This window comes from Juglans regia, chromosome 1 (genome assembly GCF_001411555.2).
Source record: "Juglans regia cultivar Chandler chromosome 1, Walnut 2.0, whole genome shotgun sequence".
Taxonomy (NCBI): Eukaryota; Viridiplantae; Streptophyta; class Magnoliopsida; order Fagales; family Juglandaceae; genus Juglans; species Juglans regia.
The window spans coordinates 15,724,304-15,747,655 of record NC_049901.1 but is presented as its reverse complement, the minus strand read 5'-3'; the positions used below and the strand labels follow the sequence as shown (position 1 = coordinate 15,747,655).

The window sequence follows — 23,352 nt, the reverse complement described above, 5'->3', positions numbered from 1 at the left end:
TATATTTATAATGTTTGAATATTGAGATAAGATAAGATGAGATGAAATAAGATAGAACGAGTTAATAAAAATCATCACCCATCCAAGATTTTAACAGTAATAACAATAGCCAAAAGTATTCTCTTTCAGATCCCAGAATCTAATTATTTATTACAAACCACTAAATTTGGGTCCTATATTCTTAATTATTTTCAAAAGCTTGAATTTTGACACCAAAAGTACTGGTCTGTCGAGGAAAGCTTCATACCAGAGGCAGCTTCTTCCTGTCCAAGCAGCAATTCACAAGGTGGGAAGGATTGAGCTCACACTTTTGAAATGTCTGGATGACAAGAACCTTCTGCTAGAAGAAAAAGACCTTTTCATCGAAATCGGTTCCTTCTGCAGGGAACGCCCAGCTGAAGAACATTTCACCAGTTTGCTTAAGCTCGTGGTTCCACTGATCCCCGGCTTATCAACAACAATCTTCTTGCCCGAACTTTTTTGGTGTACTACTGATTGGGTTTTTGAACTTCCTTGATCTGTAACAATATTTGCCACAGCATGATAAATCTTCAGTGCAGAAGTTGAGTCTAATGAAACTGACCTTCTCATTGGTTGTATTTCTTCTTCCATGACTCGTTGATTGTCAGCCAAGTTACTTTGTGCTCGAGAATGACAATTAGCAGTACATCTGCCATCCTCAATTGCCAAAGCTCTAAACTTTCCATCTCCAACCCCAACTTCACTGGTCTCTCCTTCTCTGTCTCTGTTGTTTTCTACCCCACTATAATTCTCAAGATTCTCTACTTGGGTTTGATCTTGGCTTGGACCTGAAACATTCATATTAGGTTCAGTTGCAGTTACCAGAGAACCGGCAGCGTTGCTAACTATAGGAGCACGACAAAGGGGACAATTCTTGTGTGATCTCAACCATGTATCTATACAAGGAAGGTGAAAGGCGTGGCTGCACTTTGGCAAGAGTCTGAGACTTTCATCTTCTTCAAAATCACTCAAGCAAACAGAGCACTCGGCTCCATCTATCAGCCCCTCATCTTTTTTATACTTGCAAACTGTGATGGATTCAATAACAGATTGCTGGAGACCAACGGTGTGGATTAACCATATGGGGTGGTCGATCACAGGTCCATGATCTTCATCAAGAAACTCTTCTTGGTGGGTATCAAAAAGTATTGCTGAATTTCTTCTCCTTGAACTATTCCTCCTCGAGTAGTACTTGTTGATAATTGCTAACGCAACTGCAACGAAAAGAGCTCCGCCAACTACGCATGCAGTGATTAAAATACCGGTCTTAACCAAATGCATTTGATTGTAATGATTGTCATGCGGATGCTCTGGTTTTTGTGTTGGAAAAGGAGGACATGATTTTTCTGGTTTTTGTGTTGGAGGAGGACCTAATCTTCGTGATCCCGGGCCATAGAAGTCCGGATATAATTGCCGTCTTCTATGATCAAGCCCCATATCGGAAACAGAGCAAGAACCAGAGAAGGATCAAAACAAGGGATGAAAACTCATACCTTTGGAGTATGGAAAAAACTGAGAGACAGAGAGCAGACGCTAATCTGCTTTGCTTTTCTTTTCAACACCAATTGGGCTGTGATTGGTGTTAAGAGGAGAATTTGGGGTTGCTTCTTTTTTCTTTTCCTCGATTCTTTTGTTTCTTTCTTGGAAAATTTCGCTTCCAATGAAGAGTGGAGCATTTACTCGGTAGCTTTCCTTTTCTCCGTTTAGTAGACTGGAAGTCAATGCATTTCCGCGTTAACCTATTTTTTGGGTTCTTATGAAGATAGTGACGTGTAAATAGACTTCTTGCCAAAATTCATACGTGTAAAGTGTATATATATATATATATAAATGATTTACACATAATATATTTTACAATACATTTCACAACAATATATTAAATAAAATAATATTATTTTACAAAAATATCCTTATCTTATAACATTATTATAAAATATGTTGTGAAAATATAGTATATATCAATACTCATATATATACATATATATAATCCACGAGCTTAATCAATTACTTATCATAGATGTTAATTATTTAAATAAAAAAATAATTTAAATATTTTAAAATATATCGGATCAATTAATCGAATAATATTTCTCATAATTCTAATATTTTAAAAAAAATAGTTTTAATATGTTTGGAATAAGGCAATAAGCTTATAGATATAGTTTTTATGTTTGTATCAAATCCTTATTTGGAAATCTAAATTAAAATCCAAGTCTAAATCCGAATTCTTATATTGAAGCGTAAGCTATGGGTTTCGCAAATTTAAGATTTGTTGCATTTACATGAGCATGACCCTAAATATAGCCTGATTCAAAGACTTTTATTGTCCATCTTTAAGTGAACTCCACGTAACGAATATTTTTGTACCCTTGAGACGAACTTGCTTAGGCATGATCAATTTCTTTGTTTGGAGGTTGATTGGAGAGTGAGTGCTTGTGTTTGTTTCCGTAGAAAATGAGTCAAGAGGAAACATTCTAAACATTTTCATTTTTTTTGTGAGTTGTTTGATGGGACAGAGTTGCGGTCAAAGAAAGAAAAATATTAGGTTAGGTTAGTTCACAGAAAATATCGAGTCTTGGTTTGGTTAGGTAATTCAAATGAGATGTTTTGATAAAAATTAAATAAAATATTATTTTAATTTTAAAATTTAAAAAAATTAAATTATTTATTATATTTTATAAAATAAATTTAAATTTTTTTTAATAATTATATGAGATTAATAGTGACCGAAAGATGGCTTACCCATCCAGAGAAAACCACTTATCCTCCTTTGCACCTGCTTGAATTTCATAGGGTATTGGGTAATAACGATATCTTTATAATTTTTTTATTATTTAATTATTTTTTTCTTTAAATTTAGACTAAAAATCTTAGAGCATAATCTTATTGTATAATCTGATAAAAAATAAATTCAATCAACTAATATAATCATATAATTTTATTAAAAATAAATTTAATTTTATAAAAATTGACTTTCTTTTACTCTTGATTTAAATATATTGTTAAGTGATTTAATAATAAATATTTTTCATCTTAAATTTTAGCATTTTTAATCATATCAGCTTATATGTAAGTAAGTTTTTATTTAAAATTATTAAAGAGTAAAATTGTTAAAAACAAATTCAAGAAATGGGATGAGAGAGAGAGAGAGAGAGGAGTTAAAATCACCTGGCTAATAACTGTGAGGTCAAATGGAAGGACTCAAATGCACGATAAATTATGAAAAGAATAATACTACGTCTATAAAGGAATTACGTAAAAATAATCTTATAAATTGATGCGATTTTATTTAATTTTTTAGATCTATTTTATAATAAAAATAAATTTACAATCTGATAAATCATATCAAGTCATGTCAATTTATAAAATTATTTTTATGTAATTACTTTATAACTAAAATATTTTCCTTATGAAAATGCTTCTCATCTAGAATTACGTAGTCCTCACGTACACTGTATACATATTCCAACTTTGCCAAACAATATGTTGACTCAACATTTATGTTTGTACGATGAATGATGAGGTGTGATAGGTTTGGTTTTCTTGAGGATTTTCATTCTACATCGGAAATTGCATGATATTAAACACAATTTAATTTGGAAATACTCGTTGAATTGAATGAGGGACGCGTATCTCTTATATCTTGTTAGTCTCTCATCTAATCTAATGGATCAAGTTTTAACAGTACATTGAATCCAGTCCAAACCCAAATCATAACATCACGTGTTGCTTTTCATGTCCAAATTAACACATGATTTTGACGAAAGGGAACATAACAACACATTATCAAAAAATTTCAATTCAAAGAAATGGTTGCAAACAGAGTGATTATTTGATGAATGGCATTGAAGAAGTATAATTTACACTAATATAATTAATTCAACAATCCCCAAAGCATGTCCAATATACAAGATTAAAACTTCTCTCGTTCCTCCTTTCTGTTAGATTTGTGGAGTCTGATTTTGTTGGTGCGTCGGTCCGATTTAATGACCCTGCAAGACAATGATCTGTTATGATTTTTTAGCTTATTTTCAAGAATCTTTGGCATTGTTTGCACTTAGAAAAAGTGTTAGGTAGAAAGTCGCTCGGTTAACATTTGCACTCGACGTTTCGCTCTAGCGAATAACGCAAAAAAGTGAAAAATTAGGTTTCTGCCGTGTGATATTATAAATATGTATTTAATAAATAGTTTAGTACGTCCTCAGTGTTTTGAACAGTAAGATTTTACCTTAAGTGTATTTTGTAATTCTAAAATGCAGCTAAATGGACGTAGACCGATTGCCAAATCACGTTAATTTTATGTCATATGATTGATCTGCATGTATTTACTTTCACTTATTTGTCATGCATGTATTTACTTTCACTTATTTGTCATCCCACAACACTTTCCCCCTTCCTTTTGGCGGAGTTTCTCATCCAACATCTAAGTTCTTATCTATCTAACATTGATGTGACAAAATTTGTAATTAAAAATGAAACGATACTCCATGCTAACATAGTGACCATCACTACATAGGTGTTATTAACATATATGGCTGCTAAAAGTAACTTTAGCCGCAGCCAAGAAAGAGGACGGATTCATGAAGGTTGAGTCATCCTAATTAGAACTGAAAATGACGACTTTAACATACACTGTTTTGTCAGTTAAGCCAAGTCAAGACGAACATTGAAGCAACTGAAAGAAAAATAATCCTTTGAACGCTTCGTTCTTTTCGACATCAACAAGAAAAGGCTTCTAAAATGTTCCAAAAATGAGCAAAGTGGATGATATCTTTTAAGGTTGCTAATTGCTATTATTACCCATTTCGGTTTCAAAATTAGCCAGTTTGATCTTTTACTTCCAACTAATAAATTAATAAGAACCCAAGGACATAAACTACGAGTAAATAATAAATCAGCCAGTCCATATATTTTTTAAATTAAAAAAAAAAAAAACAAAATTTTAGCGTAATTGGATTTTCCTCTTTTAATTTTCATTGTGGAAAGATTTTGTATATAATTTCTGTCTCTCGACTCTTGTGGAAAAGGTTGAGGCGTCAGTTTCTTAGATGGAATCTTGCCAAAGTAACCAAACATGCAACATATGTTTGTCGGAGTGAGCAAGAAAGGAATTTCCTTCATATTTAAAGCAACTCGTGTCTTTAAAATTTGGAAAATGCTATACAAACCCATAAAATGTATTGGTTTTTTTTTTTTAACAAAAATTTTATGTGCAATCATTTTGCCATATTTTTTGAACATTCTGTTGATGTAATTGGTTATATTATTTTTTTAGAATATAATTAAAATAATACAGTCAATCACATCATCAGAATGCACAAAAATTATACAAAAGTGATTGTATGTAGCAGAATTTTTTTTAAAAGTTAAGAAAGCGTGAATTTGAGTAATTTTTTTAAAAAATATTTAAAAGAATTTACAAATATAGTGATTATTTATTCTATGAAAAATCGATTCCAGTAGCATGATCTAAAAATATATGGAATGTAAATATCCCAACCAAACCCACCCTATACGTGGAATTTGCTTGCCCCAATTTCTCCACAAGACGATCTCTTTGCCCCAATAAACCAACATTTCCACCTACCAACCCCCATTTCTTCCACGCTTCAAACACTTTTACTTTTTCTTTCGGGAATTCTGATCCAAACCCACTAAGCCGATCGCTCAGAATCAACCTAATATTGTATGCATGAAGTCGTCCCCTATGGCAGGGTGGGCATCGAACAACCCGAAGTTGAACACTAAAGGTGCGGATGCGAACGAGATGGTGATCATGGGTCTTGAGGTTTCTCAAAAGTCAGGTATGGACCTCATGCAGAACTGCGATCTGCCACCACCGGTGAAGGTTTTTACCAGATCGGACAAGACGGTCATCTCGTCCATGAATAGCATGTTGAGCATGGCGGGTAAAGAAGTCGAGAATGAAGAGTTCAACGTGTATAGAAGAAGTGGCGTTGAGAATGAGAAGTTGGAGCTTTTGAAAGCGTTGAGGCTGTCACAAACGCGGGCAAGAGAGGCAGAAAAGAAAGCAGCGGCTTTGGTTAAAGAGAGAGATTATCTATCCAATACTTTGGTAGAGGAGGGAACTCGGTTGTTTGCTTATCGGCAATGGGTGAGATTGCTTGAGCTTCATGTTTCGAAGTTGCAGTCGCAATGGCTGCAGCAACATGAGCACCAGAAGGGTTGTCGTTGTGGTTATGGCGGAGCAAAGGGGATGGGAGGATTGTTGAAAGGAGGGGATGGGGGGGAGGATGGAGCTGGAGTGACATGGCTTATTGCTTTAGCATTTTGTCTCGGATTTGTTGGAGTAGGCTTTGCATTTGGTTACGGATACTTGTTTTGATTGTTTCAACCTTGGCTCAGCCTTGGGGCTCAGCGAAAACAGATCATAGACAGCAGCAAGGAGAAATGTGTTGTATATAGTTCTACATGCAATTTTGTGGAGGGGATGATGTAAAGGTGTTTCAGTGATTTCCATTGATGCAGTTGTGATTAATTATAAGTTGTAATATAATGGTTGTAATTCTTTCTTTGAATCATGTATTTTCCATTCTAATTTGCAGTCTTTCAACCCGGGAGCAGATAGCAACTCTAACCAATGGCAAGGGATTTATTTAAAAGGAACACAAAAAAGAGAGATCACATTGCCCATTGGGAGTCTTTTCATTGTTCAACAATCTTACTAAAGTGTGTGAAACCACTTTTTTTTTCATTGGCACCAAGTGTATGAGAACAACATTCCAATTAATCCTGGAAGTGCACAGACCCTCAACAAAGAACTTCCCGTAAGTACACATCAAGTAATTCAAGAAAAAAAAATCCCACAATCCAATAAACTCTAGAGATTGCTTGCACTCAAGAGGGTTCAATCCTTAAACCTTAAAATGAGCATGCCACCAATGTCTTTACCACTTGAGCCAGTCCCTTGGGATTAAAGCATTGAAACCACTTCGAACACTTGTCCAGAGAGGAAAAGAAAGGCAATCATGTATTAGATAAGATATGTACAGAAGCATCTGCAACATCCCATACATGTTATGCATGCATGAGAAAGACTTCGGATGGGAGATAAGAGGCATCCGCTGAACACATGAAAAGAAGCAAGCATCCGCAGCAACCTTTACCTTCCACACGGTAGGGTATACGACCTATGTACACTTTAGTTATATTTACATACTTAAGTTAAACCGATAGGTTAGAATTAGGGGTAATATTATTAACAGAGCAGCTTAGCCTCCTCATATGATGGCGCCGTGTACATTTCTCAAGTGGTCATAGCAGTCCTCACCGGTTTCAAAGAGCTCCAAACATACCCAGCATATGTGCCTCCCACACCTACACAAAACGTGATTGCATCCTTCAAATTTCTCGATTGTATAGCCACACACAGGGCAGCTCTTCACATCTTCTTTGCCCCTGCACCACTCCTTGAGGGATGAATCCGGATCTTCCTTGAACTCCCGATACCTCTCACACGACAGGTATGGATGATACTCCAGGCAGCAACTAGTACAAGTCTCAGCATAACATGCCCCACAGAAAAATGGCTCACCGGCAGTCCCAGGATCTGCCACTCGATAAACTGAAGGACAGTCAGGAGACGGGCAAAATCTGTACGTGCCCCCACTCAATGCAACAAAGGCCCCAACAGATGCCCTGAAGAGTTCCTCCAACTTCTCACTAGACAAGAGAGACCTCAAATCCGAAACCAAAATTGGAGCCCTGCAGCCCTCACGGGCACACCATATTGGGAAACTATCCTGGTTCTTACTTGCAGACTCACACTGCTCCACAAGACACAAATGACAGAACAAATGCCCACAGCCCTCAAGCCGGTAGCCATCCTCAACCTCACACAGGCAAATGGGGCAAGCAGTTTCATTGTTAAACCTTTCAGCCAAATCATATCTAATCTGTGCAATCTCATAAATAATATCTTCTACTTTTTGCTTCAACTCTTTGCTACCATGAACAGAGATGACATGTCGACGAGTATTGAGAGTAAATGCAGCCCCAGGTACCATCCCTTTGAGCCCATGGAGGTCTGGCCCAAACTTTTGCACAACCTCCTTCATAAGGTTGGGAGGCAGATCACGACCACGGAGATGGATCTCAAGTTGCTTGCTTTCATGAAGGGCCAAAAGGGATTCACCCAATTTCTTCTGTGCCAACGCAACCTTGTCTGGGGAACCGAACACCCGTACCTTAAGGCTATGCCTGTCGAGAAGAATGAAGGTTCCTGTCTCTTGTTGCACCGACTTCTTAAGATTGATGCCATCTCTGGAAAATAGATGCTGTACAACGGTTGGGGTGAGGCTGGCATCATCTATAGTCTTCCCCCTCATAAGCTCTTCCACAGGTCTTCTAAGTTCCGCCACAACTTTTGTAGCATTAGCAGATATCTTCACTCGATAGGAACCACTAGCAGTCTTGTCTAGAGTGCACTCTGCACCTGCAAAAGATACAACTCAACTGTTAGCCCAGTAATTGCAGAACAAGATCATACTGACTCTATATGACTATGCAGCTAACTCTAACAAGAATACATATCATCCAAAAAAGTATCTTATAGAACATAACAATTTAACTCCCAAATCACAAGATAATTCAACTATTAAATCGCAAAACTATTTTCAAGAGGCTCAATCTACACTGACAAACTTTTGACAAATATTTGAAGCCACGGAAAGTTTTCTTTTTTCTTTTCATAACTAGAAGGATAGAAAGGATTCTATCAGGTGCAGCTTGCTGTGTACATAAATGACTTCGCCATCTCAATAATAACAAGAAGAAGTAGCTGGTAAATAAATCACAACAGCTGTTCAGAGGAAAAAACACTTGAAAGAATAAGATGGAATCAAGACTAGAATGAGAAAGAAGCACAAAAAAAAGATAATCCCAAGACTTGCAACGAACCAAAAACTGGAAAACTAAGCAAGAAAAAGCAACAGATAAAGGTGGGATACGACAAGGTAAATGCAACCAAAAATACCCGTTAAATGCCTGAAGCTTGCAAGTAAAGATTCCAGTTGCTTATTGATCACAGAATAGACAGGCGCAGGGCATGACAAGGAGCTATGAAATGACTGCTGGCACTTTATCTTCTGCCATGAAAGACAACCAGGCAATACTTTCCCTTGTAGTTGCTCCAAAGCTTTTGCCGCCTCAAGATGCAATCTTCCATCAAAAGTGATAAAAGCTTTGATGAAAGCATCCTTTGGTTCAGGTGGGACGACCTGGACTTGGCAACAATTAGAGTGAGGGTTCCTTTTAAGCATAAATGGAGAGATTTCTTTTAGAAGTGCCTCCTCACAAGCACTGCTTGGTGGATTTTCTATAGCATCTCCTCTCACCTGGAAAAAATTAAGGATTCTCCTATTTGTAGCAGACCTCAATATTTCAAGAATTTCAGCATCTGAAAGCTCTGTATCAATTCCAGTTATCACAACACTATCCATAGACTTGTTGCCACGTTGACAACGAACACGCTTTCCTCCTATCAGCAGGTTATAGAAATCATTAACCATGAACTGAACATCATGTACCTCGCCTTTTACAATTGCAAACCCCTTACTGGGCCTACGAGGCCAATAAACTTTAGCTTTAACAGCAGGAAATGAAAACATTTTATGATCCCCTCCCAATGATGTCTGTGAAGGAACTACCCTTACCAAAGAGCCATTGACTTCAACTCCATTTAGTTCAGCAGCCTTTGTAGCAGCACCAGGAGTAAGAAATGTTACCCTGCCCCACTTCTCTTTGTCACAACTATCCAGTCCAATGCCTGTGAACTTGTGGATGGCACAGATACTACTAGAGGCAAACTTCTCAAGAAACATTATAAGCTCCTTATCATCAATTGCATCTATATTTGAATGATACACATCAACAGTCAAACATCTCTTTTCAAGCTCCAAATGCTTGATCTCTGCACCAGCTCCAAACAGTGCGATAGGAGGCAAGACACCAGGTCCATGGTATAAGCATTTCTCCATGCATTCACTAAGCATCAACTTCCGTTCATACTCCAATGCGCCATTGACAAAACTAAAAGCCTTTTCCATACCTTCTGAAGTGGCAAATACCCGAAGCTCATTCAGGTCAATATTGACTTCAATGCCAATACGATCATCCATGCATTCGGTTCGTATACACAATTCAAGACGATGCAGATTACTGTTGGACTTCCCACAAAATCTTTTCAGGAGAGTAGTACCAAATCCGGTCAACAACCTCACCTGCAACCTCCGGCTTTCCATCATAGACATGTCAAACAGAGGGGGAGGGTAGAGAGTAGACGAAGACTCAATGTCAACAGCAGTTACACAAACTAGATATTCATTAGAAATTGATAAGATTTCCCCGAAAACTACCCAACTAGGCTTCTGACTGAATATTAGTAAAGAACTTGAAGGATGCAGATGGACATGATGTCCAGTAAGTGCGACTTCATAACCAAGTTGATCATACCCGGAGTACATGGCTACATTTTCTTGAAGGGAAGAGAGTATCACCTTTTTCATATTTTTATCATGCTCAGTAGACCTATGAGGATCCCACATCCAGTAACTGGGAGTAATAACATGAAGCTCACGTTGAAGACAAGATTCTATTTCCTTGATTGTATCTTGACATCTACGCATGGATTTGGCATTGATGCTGTTTTCCCAACACCACTTGTTTTTCCTATCTTGAGGCACAACCTCCCATTCTTTGTAAACAGATAGAACAGTAAAGAGGTCACCATTGTGATGACAAAATTTCACCTTAAGGCAATCAGATTTGAGTTTATCTTCATCATTACCAATTCTACAAAATATGCTACTGGCATTTGCCATTACAGCGGCAAGAACAACTCCCTCCCGACACAAACGATGATCAATGCAGCCAAGGATCAGCTTACCAAGCCGAGGCTCAACACCCAATTTAACCAAAGACCTACCATTGTTGGTTAATTGCAGAGCACCATTACTCCGTGTAATAGCTCCTAACTGAAAAAGATTTCTGATGGCTAACTCAATAGCTTTAGCACTTGGAGCATCAACAAAGTCAAAGTCCTGTACCTTCTGGACGCCTAAAGCAAGGATCCTAAGAACTGCAACTCCAAGGTGAACTCTTCGAATCTCAGGTTCCTGGTGAAGAGGCATAGATTCATAATCAGAAGCTGAGTAGAGTCTATAACACCTTCCAGGCTCAGTTCTCCCAGCACGCCCAGCTCGTTGATTAGCAGAACTCTGGCTGATCCTGCAAACCTTCAGGACATTCATGCCACTGCCAGGTTCAAATTTACTGTCTTTAACCATGCCAGAATCAATTATGTATTTGACCCCAGGAATTGTCAGCGCTGTCTCTGCAACATTTGTAGCGAATATGACTTTTCTTTTTCCAGGGAGGTCTTCGAAAACACGAAATTGTTCTTCAGAAGAAAGTTTCCCATGTAAAGCTAATGCAACTGCAGAGGGAGCATTGAACTTTCCACAAGCCCATTCTACTTCCATCTGAGAAGTTAGAAATGCAAGAATCGTTCCATCTTTCTCGTTTATGTGAACTTCAGTTGCCATTCTCACAACCTCAGACACATATGAAGCAACAAAACCAGAAACATATATTCCTTCCGTCGCACAAGGGACATATCTAATATCAACTGGAAAGTTTCTTCCCACCACATGAAAAATTCCACACTTGAAAAAGTACTCTGAGAGCTGGTTTGCATCTGCAGTAGCAGACATTATAATAAGCCGTATATCAATTCTTCGACACAATAAACTCTTGATCAATGCCAGGAGGAGATCGGTATTCAAGCTCCTCTCATGAGCCTCATCAACTATGATACATGATATCCCAGATAAATTATTATCATTCATGTAATGCTGCAGTAAGCAGTGGTCCGTCATATATACTACGTCGGAATCAAATGTCCGAATGAATGAAGATGTTGGATAGAAAATGATTGATTTGTTTTTATAACACCCAATGCTTTCTTCCCTGACCCTATCTGCCAATGAGACGGCAGCAATCTTGCGAGGCTGAGTACATATAATGGATTTATCACCAGCAACTCCCGAGTCTGCAAGAAATTGAACTAACTGTGTACTCTTCCCAGAGCCAGTCTCTCCAATCAATACCATTATCTGCGCAAATGGTGGTCAGAAGAAAGGCCAAAACCAGATATCAATAGCAAATCGATTCAGTTATCTAGTGACAGTCACTTACGTAAAAACAAAAGGTTATCTAGTGACAGTTAAGAAATCATGAATCCACATTTCCAACTAGAAAAAATCGTAATCGTAATCAGCACGTCATAAATATTAAATGATTCTGAATAAAGAAGCAATCATCCAAATGATTCGGCCTTCAAATGCATGCTTCATCATCCATTTTTAATGACAGGAAAATACCTGAAAATATAGGACAACTGCACTAGTGCATGAATTTTTATTTTTCAAAAAAGGTCCCGTTTTACAACCGTTCTAGTTACCGCTTTCTCTCCATGTTATGCACATAGTGTTCACCTTATTCAAGGAATTATCACCAACAATGCATCCACAATTCTTGAACACCTCTCAAAATTTCCCTCATATCTACTATTTCCCGTTGAATGGTGAAAAATATTTCTTCCCAGTATATGGTGAGAAATATGTCTGACAAGAGAATAACATTCAAATGTCGGTATGAAGTAGAAGTGAATTTCACAGAAGCACACATCAAAAGTCCCTGACTCCTCTCAAGGTTGCCTTGACTGCCTTAAAGTAATATATAACTATTTACTAGTTTGCTATTCGTTATGTCCACAAAGTGGGTTATCACCAGTCCATACTGTGAGGCAGGAAGACACTTTAGGGGTAATTTAATTCTCCCATCATCACTCTTCCATGCGCCCAGTACACAATACATTATCATCTAATTATCTTTCTCACAACATCCCACAAAGATCCATTCTGTAATATATCAACCTCTACTACTATTCCCCACCAATGTTCCTCGACACTCGTAAAAAAGTATGAACTTGATCAACTCCTTCCCTAGCAGTAAGTCTAACTAACGAAGAAGATTACCTCCAGATATGTTAATGCCAAAATACAACAAATATTCTTAGAACTTTAAGAATGACCTCAAATTTCCATTAACTGACAACCATAAGAGAAACAAAGAAACCTGTTGGACATGAATGTGCTGAAGAATCTCCTTCCTGTAAGCATAAATCGGCAACCCATCCTCAAGCCGCCGACACTCCCGTGATATCAAGCTGTAAACCTGATTCCAATCGATAACCTCACTGAACATAAACAGTTCCACGCCCTCTTCGCTAATGTCCTCCTGTGCATTCCTCTTTCCTTCCAAATGAGACAGTATACAGTACATTGCAGACTCGAACTCCCTCAACCGCCTCTCAATCAAGTCCCTCTCGGCAACTAGCCCCTCCTGCTTATTACAGAGGTGGTCCCGCTTGAAGAATGGTTTCGGTGTACGCAGCATAGCCGTGACTTTTTTCATCTCGTCCAACGTGCGCTGGAGCTTCTGACGCCATTTCTTCACTTCTTCCCCGTCCATAAGACAGCGCACGCGGTCCGTGAATAGGGTTTTGAGCCGGTCCCGAAGCTCAGCGCTATCAGACGGGACCGAGACGTTACTTACAACCCTCGGCTCGAAACCGTGGGCGCCGTCGAAGCGTGAGACCCAGAGATTGACCAGCGCTTCTAGAACATCGGTCCATTGAGAGAAATACAAGGATCCTGCGACGGAATCGGATTGAAAGACTTTGGAATTATCCGGCGAAGGCTTGCATTGTGCGATCACGGACTCGATATTCGGGTTTTGAGGACCTCTCCGGTTGGAGCGTAGCTGGAGGACGAAGTTGGGGCGGCAGGGAGGTGCGGTTGGCTCCGGAGGACGGTCAAGACGTCTGTTCGCGGGGAAATTGGGGAGCCGGTGCCGGTACGGGGGCCGCACGGGCCGGGAATTGAGCGGCGAGTGAGAAGCATGTGTGGCGTGAGGCGGCGGGGTTCGCCGGAAGGTGGAATCGGGAGGGTAAGTTTTCTTCATGGCAGAGACAGAGAGAGAGAGGGGGAACCCTAGAAAGTAGTGGAGTGAGAGTGAAAGAGACAGAGTCAGAGAGAAGTTGGAAGGTGACAAACGTGAAACCGAAGGGTTGTTTTGCGCATCGATATATTGCCAACGAAGAAAGTTTGTGGGCAGTGGAACAGAAGACTTCCTTTTTCTTTTCTTTTTTTGAAGGAGAAGACTTCCTTTTTCACTTTAAAAAGAAGTATACACGGTCACGTCCTTGTGTCGATAAATTAATTTTAAAAAAAATAACTTTAAATTTTTTATATTTTTATTTTTATGTAATTATTTTCTGACTAATATATTTCTCTTTTTTTTTTTTTTACCATTTTTTTTCCATTCCCTTTTGTACGGTATGTCTACGGAATCATTGTTCAAATATTTTTCCTTCATTTGTTTTTAAGTATTATCACATAATTAGTAGATAAATATAAATAATTTTCAAAATTTTAGTTTCACATCCTAATATGATTAAAAAAAAAAAAGGATCAAATGGATAATGATGCATGATACCATTTACTTGATATATCGATAATTAGTGGTTTTGATTGAATACTGATTCTTTTATCTACTCACAAAATATCATTTTTTATTAAATTTATTTATATTACTATTAATTTTAATGGTATGACATAGTGTTAGATAATAATACAAGTCAGATAAACTTATTTTTAGTATTTATCTTATGAAAACTTGGTGAGACATAATTTCTAAGTTTCATTTTTTTAAAAATAAGAAAATTTTATACATCATACTATCATTATACTTTCATTTCATTACATAAGATGTTGTAAATTTATCGTCATTAAATGATCTTTTATTGATGATGATAAATATGTCATATCTTATATAATCTAATAAAAATAATATGAAAGTACAGTGTATAATATTACTCTTAAAAACAACATTCACTTATTATAAATGAATTTATTTTATATATCAATTAAAAACAAAATCGCGAGAATATTATGGATATCGTTACTTCAAATAAAATCATCCCTCAAAATATTTAATATGAACCTTTCAATTCATTTATGGATAGATTTGTTATTTTGTATGGATTCTTTCTCTTATTTTTAATGCTAGATCTTTTAAATTATACCTACTTATATACAAATAGTTTGTAAAATATTATTTATTCTTCTATTTAGAAGTCTCTACATAAGTCATATCCTCCATACCATTTAGATGGTAAAATTTTCTTTATAAAATACTTAATTTTAAAACTTTTTTTTGCAAAACAAGTCATGTCAAGTCAATTGTGTAGAATGTATATTCTCCACATGGCTTGTAAATATACTTTTTTCTTTACTTGGACTTGGAGTACTGCAAAAAGAACACACAGCATGCTTATAGCCTTTTAAGAGGTGAGATGTGAAGATTAATCGTTTAGAAGAAGATATCTTCTGATTGGTTACTTACAATAATAAAAGTATCTATCATTTTAACCCCCAAAAATAAGACAAGAAAAAGCATTTCATTTGGTTCCCAATTCATATATGAAAAAAGGTTATCCATATTTTAGATTATATTTGGGTAGTAAAATATTTTTAGATATTCTGTGAATAGTAGTTAAAAAATAATGATAAAATATTAAATAATAATAAATAATTTTGAAAAGTAAATAATAAATAATAATAAAATAAAAAATACATATCTACTTTTTTACGCCATAAATTATATCCATCAATAAAACACAATATTAGTACATATAATAAAAGAAAAATGAGCACCTTGAAACTTAACTACTAAGCTTAATTTGGTCCATTGGCCCACGCCACCCAAGCTTTACGTTGGCATCTAGAACAGGTCCATCAAAATTCGTCGTTTTATGAAAAGAAAAAAGAGTACTAATGAATCAATGATCATAGATTTTACTTTTTATAATTTTTTTTTTCCAAGCTGATATGTAAAGCAGTGATTATCACATAATTTATTTTAAAAAATAAATTTTAAATTTTAGATTTTATAAATCAAGTTTTATTATTTAAATTATATAAATAATATACTCTATACACCGACTTGATAATAAAATAACTCTAAAAATATCTCGTAAATTGTATATTATAATATATATATTTTTTATTAAATCTTGGGCCCATAGAAAATATCTGCATTATTAATTTTTTTAAATGGATCTAGTATCTAAAATTATCAACTTCCAAAATTTTGAATTTTATATCATGAGATAGCATACATATAAGATTAAGATTTCGTTTAGATACAAAAATTTTTTTATCTCATCTTATCATTCTAATTTTTTTTAAAATTTCACACAAAATATAATAAATAATTCAATTTTTTTAAATCTCAAAACAATAATAATATTAAAAAATAATATTTTAATAATATTTTATTCAATTTTCAACTAAAATTATCTCATCTCATCTCCTCTCCTTTCATCTTACTATCCAAACGGAGCCTAAAACTCTTACCATTCAATGTCTATGATTCCAATTTTATGAGCGAGAAAATACGCTTTCCATCATTCAAGAAAGACTGAGAGAAACATGCATCTGATGCATACCACAAAATAATATTTTTTTAGGAAAACACAAGCACTTTGATTGAGAAATAAAACTATTGGGATCCAAAGTTGCAACTCATTAAATAGAACCGAATTCTCTACCACCTGAATATACGGAAGATAACTACCCGCTTAATATGAGGCTACTAGACTGGACTCGCTTATATCTCCACCTGAGAAATTGCAGTGCTAGGTTGAGCAAATCTAACACTTTTTTTTTTAAACGGCTTCGTTTGGAAAGTAAATTCATCTTAACTCATAATTACAACTTTTTCAAATCTCAACACAAAATATAATAAACAATTCAACTTTTTCAAATTTTAAAATAATAATAAATAATATTATAATAATATTTTATCATATCAACTCAACTCAACTCAGTTCAACATCCAAACGCAAGACCCACTTGAAAAAAAATTATTTTTTAACGATAGACCCAACTTATTTTTAAAGAAAGTGCGCAAAATTTGTACACCCTAGAACTATATCTAGTATTACTCAATTTGAATTGCCATTTTCTCCTGTAATGCCTTTTACTACACCACCATTTTCCGAACCATAGATATGCCCCGTTTTCTTATGCTTAGTCTCCAAATCTCTCTTGTTCTCCGTTGTTAATGGTGTCAACAATGGGACCCTGCCTGCAATTGTCAAACCGTAACCCTTAAGACCAACATACTTTGCAGGATTGTTCGTCATTAGCCTCATTGTCCTGACACCTACATCTCGAAGTATCTGCAATAAACCGGAATTGATTAAAGATGCATCGGTGCTGTGTACAAAAAGAGGAAGAGAGAGGAAGGCCAGGAGGGAACATAAAGGAAGTCTAACCATCAACATCAGCATAAATTATATAACTCATGAACAATCTAAATTACCTTATTGAGGGAGATCATTGTTCACATAGTTAGAAAAGAAAAATCAGATTGATAATAAAAACATTGTTGGGTCCAGACATTCAAATAAAAGGAGGTATGAAAGAGAAACCACTATCCTATGTGTGTAAATCCTTATCAGACTTAACTGCGTGGAAATCCTAATTATAGAGAAAGTGAACTCTGACGTTGAATAATCCAAAGACAGAAGACATGCGTACACGTAGATCTAAATTGGTCTTTTAATCTTTTTGTTAAAATATGATCTCCTCCAATATTTTCATATCCCAATATCAAGAGACTAATATAATAATGAGATGGTGGAAATTCTTCAACAAAGTAAGCTACAGAATGGCCACAATTCTCCACTAATTGGGTGCTGAATAGATCCATTCAGATAGGCAAGAAAATGGGCACTGAGGTCATGGATGGATGAGATCTAATAAATTGTTAAGAAGGCAATACCTGTGCACCAATGCCATATTCCCGAGAATCAACAGGCAAACCCAACTCCTCATTTCCCTCAACTGTGTCGTGTGCATCATCTGGAAGGTTGTAAGCACGAAGCTTGTGGCCCAGACCAATTCCTCTACCTTCATGTCCACGGAGATAGACTAATACACCCCGACCTGCTTCCTCAATTTGCTTCATTGCAAGTGCCAACTGGTTTCCACAGTCACATCTGGCTGATCCAAATATGTCGCCAGTGAGACACTCAGAATGTACCCTCACAAGAATATCTCGCCCATCCCCAATCTCGCCCTGTTCATATCAGCACCTAGTTATAAATTACTCCTAGGATTGAATGAAGGTCAAAGAAAGAATTTTGTCCTTTCATTTGTAAGCAAACATTCAGTTTTCCATTACTTGTGAACTGGTGATTTTCTTCCATGTGATGGGAGAAAAGATAATAGTAAATTATTCAAAACAAGGAAGAAAAAGAATAAGAATTATAGCTGATATTTTGCCCAGGCAGAGTAGAACTTGAGCACAAATTAAGAAAGGACATAGGCTAAGTAGAGTATATAAGTTGATGGAAAAATAATGGCCAACCCATGCATCTAGCCAGAGCAGAAACATATTTGATCCTCGTTTCTGTACAGAAGACATATTTCTGTTACTGAAACCAAACAAGAAACGAAGTATTGATGGAAAGCTTAAACATATAGACATGAGAAATGTGAAACAAGCACAAACCCATAAACAAACAGACATGAGAAGGCTTTGTAAAACCCGTAAATAGAAGCACAAAACTTTTTAAACCTCATCACACCAAACCAAATAACCTTTCTAGCTCCAATCTTACTTCCCTAAGTCACAAAATGCCACTTTCAGTCTTTTGTGAAACAAGCAGTTCATAATCTGTGGCTGTGGTGGCTCCGCAATGTTTACACCTAATCCAGACATGTGATAGAGGGGCGTACACTGTTACATAGGCTACGTCCAACTAAACTGCTTGAGGTGGCCCAACCAAGCAAAATATGTGACAAAATAAAGATGTATTAAAAGAACACCTATGAGATGCAAAACTTGAAACAGAATACAAACTACAATAGTCAATGAAAATAAAGATAGAAAGCACAATCGTTTCAGAAAGTTAACCACAGGAGTGTGCATTGGGATAGTAGGATATACAGCAAAAATTTATGCATAACTCAAAACACAGTTGTAACTGCAGGAATATCCTTCCATTGACAATTATCATAATATGTTAGTTGAAGCTTGTGTTGCATAATTTAGGTAAGGTAGTTTTAGCACTTATGTATTCTGATTCTTACAATCTGCTTACTTTAACCATGGCAATATGCTCGATGCCATCCAGCAATGACCTATAGCAGTAGGCTTGGAATGGCCCCCACATTGTGGGTATTGGCGCAGCAGCAGACCGCTCCACCAACTTATTTCTTTTCCTCCTATATCTGCCAATTGTAAATAATAGCTTTTATGAGGAAGGGATCATTTGGTATCTACAATTGGTACTCATTTTGGAAAACATGCACATTCACTGGATACCTTATTAAATCAGCAGTAGAAATAATTTTCAAGTTCTCTGTCTCTGCAAACTGGCGAAGCTTAGGTAATCTAGCCATGGACCCATCATCATCCACAATCTCGCATAAAATGGCAACAGGTTCTAACCCAGCCAAAACAGCAAGATCAACAGAAGCTTCTGTGTGCCCGGCTCTTTTCAAGACCCCTCCCTCCCTGTACTTGAGAGGGAAAATATGGCCTGGGCGGTTGAAATCTTCAGGTTTTGAACGTCTTGATGCAAGAGCCAATACCGTGGCTGCCCTATCACGAGCTGAAACACCAGTTGTTGTACCACGTTTTGCATCCTGCGAAATCCAATCTATTGAAGTCAGATTTCAAAATAAACATTACGAACAGGAAACAATCAATTTAAAGACATATAGTAGGTGATGTTACTTTAATAACATTGAGAAACTTACACATTAAAACCAACAATTACTTGAATTAAATAAACTACTATATCACTGCCATCAACATCCATTGTAGATTAGGATCAGCAAAACCAGCCCGTATTGGTACTTCAGCCTCCCTTAAACCAAATAGCCGTTCAAACTATTGGTTTAAGAATCCCATCTAGACATTGTTCTCATTCTTCCATTTTCCTTATAAAGACACTACAATTAATTCAATGGAGACCATAAATTTAAGCTTTAAGGAAGTATGCATCCACCTGCACATAATCAACACCGACCAGAAGGTTCAGGAACAAGATCTGGTCACCTTTATTGCGGCCACTTAAGCGTTCATCAAAATTAATAACATGCCCACATGTTCTAATTGGTAGTGTTGGAAAGGTCACCTTACTTAAATTATGCACCAATACTAAGATAAATAAAAAGATGAAGAGGCTCACATGCTCAAACTATATATTGACAAAAGAAAAGAAATAGGAGAATGTTGTTATCTCCTCAAAACCATTGCCTTCTGAAAAAATCTACGCCATCTTAAGCAATGCGGAAATCAATTCGCGTGTTTGTATATATATATGAACAGTCTACTACATACCACTGACACAGTAAATGCTGTACAAAGTTTTTCTTCATTCTCCTTCTGCGTCACCATCAACGGAAGTTGCAACCTCTCCAAGTCCGCCCCTTTCATGCTCACACACACAATCCCAGTTCCATGCTTGACAAAAAATGCCATAGCCTCCGGCGTCACCTTTGACGCTGCCATTATAAGATCTCCCTCATTTTCTCTGTCTTCATCGTCAACGACAATTACCATCTGCAGAAATTAACCGCATCACTAATCACCTTATCTTATCATTCCCAATAATAAACACAAGTATTGCATTTCCATCGGACTAACCTTGCCTTTCCTAATGTCCTCAACCGCCTCCGGAACAGAAGAAAACCCGGCGGTTGGCCGGTCCAGATCATATTCATCATTGGAAAAGAAACCACTGGCCGTAGTAGTAGTTGTCGTTGTTGTGGCAATTGTTTCTGCCGCTAATGTTCCAAACGCTAACTCTATTTCACCAGGCTGTGTCCGAATCCCACTTGGTTCCCCTACCTGTTTACTCACAAAATTGTCTGGCCCTTCAGAAATTAACGCAGCCCTCGTCACTCTTCCATTACCTTTGACACTGAGAGACAATCTTTTTGTTTGATTTGCCAAAATAAGATCACATGGATACCAGTTCGCAGTAAACGGTGTTGCACCGCCATATACACCACTCTGCCCTCTAAAGAATAAAAAAGTCACAATGAGAAGAAGAAAATCTTAGCCATAAACGAACGTAAATTGCGCATGTCACCCCGTACAAATTCTTTATATGCTAATTTTTGTGTAGTTAAGAACATACGATCTAATTGCATATATTTTACTTATTTTCTTTAATTATTTCGCTGTGTTTCCTTCTTCTTCAATTTAGCACTGAAAGAGAGAAATCTGGGAAATTAAAGGGGGTTTTGAGATGAGAATTGTAAAGAAAAAGCTCACTGGGAACAGGAGGGAGCCATCGGAGAGCAATGTTTGAACGAAGCCATTGCATAAACTTCGAGGACTGGGCGAGGGTTCTGAGCTTTGAGGACTTCTGAGCTTTAAGGACTGGGCGAGGGTTCTGAGCTTTGAGGACTGGGCGAGGGTTCTGAGCTTTGAGGACTTCTGAGCTTTAAGGACTGGGCGAGGGTTCTGAGGGGGGTGATTGCGTCAGAGATACAGATAGAACGTAAAGAGGCCAGGCGAGGCAGAGGCCCGCGTATGTTTATGATGGTTGGGGGAGGGGCTTACGTGGATTTTGTGGATTCATCCAGTTTCCGCTGACGTGGCCGTTGATTCTTGTTGGTTTAATTTTTGAGTAATGTTATGTACCGTCTTTATTTAAAGATTGTAACGTAAGTTTAGATAATTTTATTTTTAAAATTTTTTAAAATTATAAAAATATCCCTCTTAAAATGATGATTTTTTTCATTTAATAAAAAGTCTGCACATACAATCCCCTATTTGGAAATTACAAATAGAATTTTTCTTAATTTTTTAAAAAATTCTGAACGGTTTATTATTTTTTTTTATCAAAAATTATATTTATATCATAAAATATATAAATATGGTACAATCGATTTAAAAAAATAAATAAATACAGAATTTATATGATAAAAAAATTATTTTTTTAATAATAAATTATATTTTTTTTTCAAAATGATTGTACGATACTTACTCACTTTACGACTGTACATAATATTACTCTTTTACTCATCAATCTCACATCATACACCACCAATAATTTTTGAATTTTTTTTCTTAAAAAAAATGTGGTGCATGAATGATGGGTAGAAAAATTCAATTAATTTAAGAAGAATAAAATAAAAAAATTTAAAAAAAATTAAGTATAGTATGTGGGGATGATAAGTAACAAATCTCTGAGTAGAATATCTCTATTTTTTAACTAAATTTTTTAATATTAATTTTAAAAACATTGAATTGATCCCCTATCATTATATTATTAGAAAATCGTTAATTATATTACGAAGCATGTCATTAAAAATATTAAAGTATTTTTAAAAATTTAAAACCATATTAAATAAAAACTTGAAATAAAATAAACCAAAAACTAAAAAACATAAGAACTTACAAATAAGAAGATAAAATTTTTGCTTACAAAAAAAAAAAAAGATGAAATTTTTTTTAAAAAAAATATTAAACTTAAAATATTAAAGTATAGGGTAATTACACCTTTTCACCGATAAATTATCATCTATTTTTCACTCAATATACCCTAAACATTTCATTTAAAATATATATATATATTTATATTTATATATATATATGATAGTTTGGGCAGTAAGCCAGTACTTGAAACTTTTTACAGTTGAACAATGCGATGAAGGGCATAAAACTTCAAAACTCACGTAAAAAAATTTTTCTGAATGAGTTCTTCTACTCTACAGCTCACCACACATTTATTGAAAAAAAAGATAAAAATTAAAAACATACGTGTGGTATAGGATTGCTGAATAAATTTTTTTTAAACTTTACCTAAATTATGGCACAGAATAAAGGAGTTGTTCTATTTAACTCTGCAACACATACCTACTAAGAAAACAAATAAAAAGATAAAATATAAAAATATGTGTGTGGTGTAAGATTGTTGAATAGAATTTATCTAAATAAAAATGGTAGTCAATTGTGGATACGAAGTACTAGGGGTAAAACATCTTCGGTCTGGACCTAAAAATCAATTGGACTAAATGATTTGGTCTGAATTGGACCAGATCGAAAATCAGTATAGTTGGTTTCGATCCACAATTTGTGGGATCGAAGGGGTTCGGTCTAGTCCCAGGATCTGTAAATTTTGGCCTGGATCGGATTGAAACCAACCGTTTGAAA

At 36.0% G+C, this 23,352-nt stretch overlaps 4 protein-coding genes across 4 annotated transcripts; 1 reads left to right on the top strand and 3 right to left on the bottom strand.

Annotated features, from left to right (window-relative positions):
- Window positions 1-47: 47 nt before the first annotated feature.
- LOC109011133 (RING-H2 finger protein ATL52-like) lies at window positions 48-1,670 on the bottom strand. Its single transcript, XM_018992208.2, has one exon. It carries the CDS (start codon window positions 1,456-1,458, stop codon window positions 280-282), a length of 1,179 nt encoding a protein of 392 aa, XP_018847753.1. The 5' UTR covers window positions 1,459-1,670; the 3' UTR covers window positions 48-279.
- Window positions 1,671-5,728: 4,058 nt separating this feature from the next.
- LOC109011152 lies at window positions 5,729-6,367 on the top strand. Its single transcript, XM_018992232.1, has one exon. It carries the CDS (start codon window positions 5,729-5,731, stop codon window positions 6,365-6,367), a length of 639 nt encoding a protein of 212 aa, XP_018847777.1.
- Window positions 6,368-6,993: 626 nt separating this feature from the next.
- On the bottom strand, window positions 6,994-14,237 carry LOC109011134 (ATP-dependent RNA helicase DEAH11, chloroplastic-like). Its single transcript, XM_018992209.2, has 3 exons — window positions 13,180-14,237; window positions 9,017-12,155; window positions 6,994-8,476 (listed from the first exon to the last, which is right to left on the bottom strand). Exons 1-3 carry the CDS (start codon window positions 14,065-14,067, stop codon window positions 7,263-7,265), a joined length of 5,241 nt encoding a protein of 1,746 aa, XP_018847754.1. The 5' UTR covers window positions 14,068-14,237; the 3' UTR covers window positions 6,994-7,262.
- A 2,696-nt stretch (window positions 14,238-16,933) lies between these two features.
- LOC109011135 (bifunctional riboflavin biosynthesis protein RIBA 1, chloroplastic-like) lies at window positions 16,934-21,705 on the bottom strand. Its single transcript, XM_018992211.2, has 7 exons — window positions 21,466-21,705; window positions 20,833-21,208; window positions 20,527-20,748; window positions 19,504-19,826; window positions 19,280-19,409; window positions 17,956-18,252; window positions 16,934-17,350 (listed from the first exon to the last, which is right to left on the bottom strand). Exons 1-7 carry the CDS (start codon window positions 21,510-21,512, stop codon window positions 17,114-17,116), a joined length of 1,632 nt encoding a protein of 543 aa, XP_018847756.2. The 5' UTR covers window positions 21,513-21,705; the 3' UTR covers window positions 16,934-17,113.
- Between the last annotated feature and the right edge of the window lie 1,647 nt (window positions 21,706-23,352).